The sequence below is a fragment of the Fonticula alba genome (assembly GCF_000388065.1).
Source record: "Fonticula alba strain ATCC 38817 unplaced genomic scaffold supercont2.50, whole genome shotgun sequence".
In the NCBI taxonomy this organism is placed as follows: Eukaryota; order Rotosphaerida; family Fonticulaceae; genus Fonticula; species Fonticula alba.
The window spans coordinates 1-4,981 of NW_009243020.1; the positions used below are offsets into that span (position 1 = coordinate 1).

The 4,981-nt window shown below is 70.9% G+C and overlaps 1 protein-coding gene across 1 annotated transcript; it reads left to right on the top strand.

Annotated features, from left to right (window-relative positions):
* Positions 1-1,013: 1,013 nt before the first annotated feature.
* H696_06280 (hypothetical protein) lies at positions 1,014-4,803 on the top strand (the record flags this gene model as incomplete). The annotated part of the gene is made up of 8 exons (XM_009500020.1): positions 1,014-1,083; positions 1,230-1,638; positions 1,770-2,160; positions 2,331-3,249; positions 3,415-3,521; positions 3,627-3,734; positions 3,897-4,514; positions 4,654-4,803. The coding sequence occupies 8 exons, from the start codon at positions 1,014-1,016 to the stop codon at positions 4,801-4,803; spliced, it is 2,772 nt and encodes a 923-aa protein (XP_009498295.1).
* Between the last annotated feature and the right edge of the window lie 178 nt (positions 4,804-4,981).

The following is a 4,981-nucleotide window of genomic DNA, read 5'->3' on the forward strand; positions in this document are numbered from 1 at the left end:
GGGGGGGGGGGGGGGGGGGGGGGGCGATCGTGTCTCTGCCCGTCCGGCTGCCCCTCTTCATTTCTCCCTGCCCCCTCCTCCCCCGCGGTATGTCTTTCCACTGACAATTATCAACGCCGCTCGTCCTGCCTTCCTTCCCCTTGCCTCCGCCTGCCGCCCCTGCCAGATGGCGACGGCTTGCTGGATATTGTGGCGGCACTGCTGATCGAGGGCCGGCCGCTGGCCGATGCCAGCCCCCTGCTCGGGGTGTTTCTCAACTCCCGGTCCCGGGACCCGGGGGCCGGCCTGCGCGATCGGACAGTGTGCAGCGACCGCGACCGGGCCTTCGATCGGCTGACCTTCTCCTCGGCCCCTGACGTATGTGGCGCCCTTTCAGGCGGCGGGGCCTCCCCCCCCGCACACATTCCGCCCCTTCCTCCTATCACTCGCACATGCGCCTCCTTTCGCCCTCTCCCTTTGGACTTTCTCCTTCCCCCCACTGACTGGAGGGCTGCCGGCTCAGCTTTTCGTTCGCGCGCCGTATGGGGCGAATTTTCTCCTGCGTGACCCGGATGACGACCCGCACCGCCCGCCGCGAGCCATCCGCCTTGGTAAGTCCCCCCCCCCCCCCCCCCCCCTTCCCCCCCCCCCCCCCCCCCCCCCCCCCCCCCCCCCCCCCCCCCCCCCCCCGCCCCCTCCCCCCCCCCCCCCCCCCCCCCCCCCCCCCCCCCCCTGCCTAGGGCTGCCCCCCTCTGTTTCCCCTTCCCCCCCCCCCCCCCCCTCGTCCTTGGTAGATCGCCAACGACCTGGTCAAGTGCTACAATGCAAGCCCGGACTTCCGTCTGCATCTGGTTCTGGCGCACTACCTGCAGTTTGATGCCGCGCGCGAGGCGGGGTTCCTGAAGTTCGCCGGCGAGCAGTGGCGCCTTATGCAGGCAGCCTGGCCGGCGGATGGAGTGCCCCTGGAGCAGGGGGATGCGCCGGTCGCGCCCGCCCCACCGAGCGCCTCCTTCGCGCTCGGCAGCGCCGGGGCCATGTCCCTGACCCTGTCCAGCCGCATGCTGCAGCGTGAAGTGGCACAGGACAAGAAGAGCACCCTGGAGAGTATGTCTGATCCCCCCCCCCCTCCCCCCTCGCGCCCCCTCGCGCCCCCTCGCGCCCCCTCGCGCCCCCGCTGCACGGGGCACGCTGCACCGCGATCTCGTCCTGATTCCCCGTCGCCTCTCCCGCTCTCTCTGCCCCCTTTCCAGATCTCCAGCTCCTCTTCGACATCCTGGAGACCGAGTCTCGACCCGAGGGCCAGTATGGCCAGGGGATGGTGCTGGATGGCCGGCCGGCCTCCGGACGCAGCTCCGAGTCGCGCTCTCCCCCAGGTGACCTGTGCCTGTCGGCCGAGAAGGCCGCCCTGCTGGTCGGGCTGCTCGATGCCCCGAGCACCCTGACCAAGTCCGTGTATCCGGTGGAGGCGGATCGGCTGGCGACGCTGGCCGACCTCAAGCGCCAAGCTGGGCAGCTGGCCGGCGCTGCGGCCATTGCCCGTGGCCTGCTGTCCGGCGTTCGGCCGGATGATTGGTCCCTGCACAAGATCTACCTGGATTGCGTGTGCGGCGGCCCGGCCTTCGGCTCGAACCCGGGCGCGGAGAATGGCCCCTGGGAGGCGTGCGTGCTGTCGCGTCTTTTTCCGGGCTTCAGATTGCTCCTCGCCCCTCGCCCCTCGCGTCACTCCCTCCTCTCTACTCGCAGCCTCGCTTTTCTTTTTTTTCCGGTTCCGCTCACCCACTCGCATGCAGTGTCGACTCTTCGATCGAGACGATCAGCCAGTTCCTCGAGCAGCGGACCCAGGCCCCGGCCGTCCCGCTGAAGGCCGACGCGGTGGATCCTTCGCGCTTGCGTGGCCCGCACCTGGCCCGGATGGAGTGGTGGCTGCGCCGGCAGGCCGGCCCAAGTGCGCCCCCCCTGGCCGAGCTGCATGGTCTGCTGCTTGCCTACTTCCGGCGCTTCGGCTCGCGCACGTGCTTCTTTGCGGATGTCCGCCCGTATGCCGAGGCCATGCACCGGCTGGGCTCCAGGGCCGAAGTGGCGGCCCTGTTGGCGGACCTGCATGCGGAGTGCCGTTTTGATGAGGACTTCCCGACCGCCATCACCACTGCCGCCACTTCGACTGAGGCGGCCATTTGCGAGGTACCCCGCGCCAGATCCGGGCCCGCGAGCCTCCGCACACACCGTCGCGCATGCCACGCCCCCCCCCCCCTCCTCCCCCGGGCGCCCCCTTCCCCCAGCTAACTCCCTACGCGTCTTCCCTTGCCCACACCGCACCTCGCCGCCGCTGCTGCCCCCTCCCCGTTTGCCAGCCGGCCGATAGCCTCGGCCTGATTGAGATGCAGGTGTCCTACGGGCAGATGGTCATGCTGCTGGACCCGCCCTCGGCGGCGGACACCGCCGCCAGCGGGGCTCTGGTGGTGGCCCTGCTGCGGAAGCATGCGGCCGCCCGGCCGGCCGGCATCGGCATGGTGGTCACCGATCTGCACCCTGGCGATGACCTGGCTCTGCTGGCCAGCCAGCAGTTGACGCTGATGGCGGTGGCGCTGCGGCCGCGGCTGCGCCAGCGCCCGAGCTTCCGGCCGCCGGGCTCCCAGGCGACCGGGGCCCCGGGCGCCGTCAGCTGGTCTGGCCTGCTGCAGCTGGCCCTGGCGGTGGCCGAGTCGGCCCTCAGCCACAGCCCGTATCACTTCCGTCTGCGGCTGCAGGCCATCCACCTGTGCGGGCTGCTGGGGCTGCCCCGCCGCGCACATGTCGGCTCGCTGCGGGCCTACAGCACCCGGTCCGCGGTCCCGAAGGAGCTGGGCCCGAACACGCACGGGCGCTTTGTCGACACCGCGGCCGATGGGCATGAGCGTCTGCTGCAACTGCGGCAGGTGCAAAATGACACCCTGGCCGGGCATGTGGCCCTGGACTATGTGGCCGGGGCCGGGGGCCTTTCCGGCCTGGCCGGCGAGGCCTTCGCCTCGGTGGAGGGGGTCTACGAAGCCGCCCCGCTGGAGGTGTCGCAAATGGTCAAGCTGGCCATCCAGAAGAAGTCCTTCAGCAAGGTGTTCGAGTTTGTGCGCTTCCACCGGCGCCTGGCCCGCTCCATCCAGCAGCACATCTGCACGGTGGAGGCGGTGCGCGGCCAGCTGCTGACGGTTTCCCGCAGCGGATCCGACCACTTTACTCTGCAGGGGGGCTTCGGCTGGCTGTCCTCCCTGCCGACGGCCACCGTGCAGCTGTCCGGTGCGTGGGGCCATCCCCCCCCCTCCCCCCCCCCTCCCTCCCCCGTGGCGCCGATTGGCTTGCCCCCTGCGCCGGGTGTCTACGGTGTAGATATGCGTGCTTGCGTGTTTCTCGGTCTGCCCGGTGTCACTGACCGCCCCCCCCTCCCTCCCCCCCTTCTGCCAGACTCGGCGCTCTACAGCATGCGTGACAATCGCGACACCCGGTCTTTCGCCGACTGGACCCTGGCCGGCAACCTGCATGCCGACACCCGTGTGTTCCCCCTGCGTGATGTGCGTCTCGTCTCCTTCCTGCCGGCGATCCGGGCCCATCATCCATCCGGCTAACCTTTGCTCCCTCTCGGCATTCGCGCCTGGCCTTCCTCCCGCTGGCCACAGGTCCACTGGGTCGCTGCCTACCATGCGGCCTACTCGGTGTTGCACGCCTTCGTCCCGGAGCGCTTTGCCGACCTGCCGGCTCTGCTTGACCAGCTCCACCAGCGCCTGGTGCGTGGCTCGCGCCCTGGCCGGCCTCCATGCTGCCGCCTCCGGCCGCGTCGCCTGCCCCTGTTCCCCCCTTGCTTCGCCTCTCCTTCTTGACCTCTCCTTCCTGACGCTCTCTCTCTCTCCCCCCCCCCTCCTCCTGGTGCCCCCACCCCCCCTCCCCAGAATGCGGCCGTTTGCGCGCGCTCGGTCACCTGGAGCGAGGCGGTCACCCTGCGACTGGTGGCGCAGCTGGGCCGCTTCATGCACCAGCTGAGCCTCCTGCGGGAGGCCGACGCCGCCGACAACACCGCTGACCTGGAGGCCACGGCGGCCGCCATTGCCCAGTCCCTGGGCAGTCTGCATGCGGCGGCGGCGGTGCCCACCTGCCCGGCCGACCGGCTGGCCGGGGCCACTCTCCCCGGCGCCGGGGGCATGACCCTGGACCTGGAGCAGCTCATGGACTTCGAGTGTGCCTCCGACCGGCACCGCCTGTCCGAGGCCGCTGCCTATGCCGGGTATCTGGTGGTCAGCGCCCATGCGCTGGTCCCCTCGGCCCCGGTGCGTGCTGGCTGGCTCGAGCGCCACCCCGCCATGGCGGCCGGCCTGGCGGTCCTCAATGACCTGCAGGCGTCCCTGCTGGACTTGGTCGAGGCCGTCGCCCGGCCGGGGTCGGATGCCGACATGCCGGCCGTCCTTGCGCCGCTCGAGTCGTCGGCTGCGCAGAAGGCCCTGGCTGCCGGCCTGGTGGCCGAGGCCGAGCGTGTGGCCACCTCCCTGGGCCTTGCGGCCGACATTTCCGACGTGCGTGCCTCTCGATCCTCTTTTCACCACCTGTCCTCCTTCCCTCTGCCCCTTCCTCCTCCCAGACATGGCTTCGCCTGTGCTGACACATGTGCACGCGCGCTCGCGCGCGCCCGTCCGCCCCGCCGGCTGACCACAGGCCATGCATCTTCCGAAGGCGCTGGCCAACGTGGCCAGTGCCGCGGCCGATGCCCAATGGTCTGATCTGGCCCAGCCCTGCCGCGAGTACCTGATCTCCGTGCACAAGGAGCTCTTCCAGCTGGAGCCGCTCTTCACCGCCAGCCGCTAGTCTGGCTGGAGGCCCCCGGCGCCGCCCGGCATCCTTGTTCCTGTCTGCCCCCCCCCCCCCGCCGGCTGACGGCGGAGGCCCGGGCCCGCGGCATGCCAACCATTCTCGCCAATCCGTTGGGAGCTGCTGTGGCCCTGTCGATCCTCCCGCGGTCTGTGCCCCCGTACACCCCCCCCCC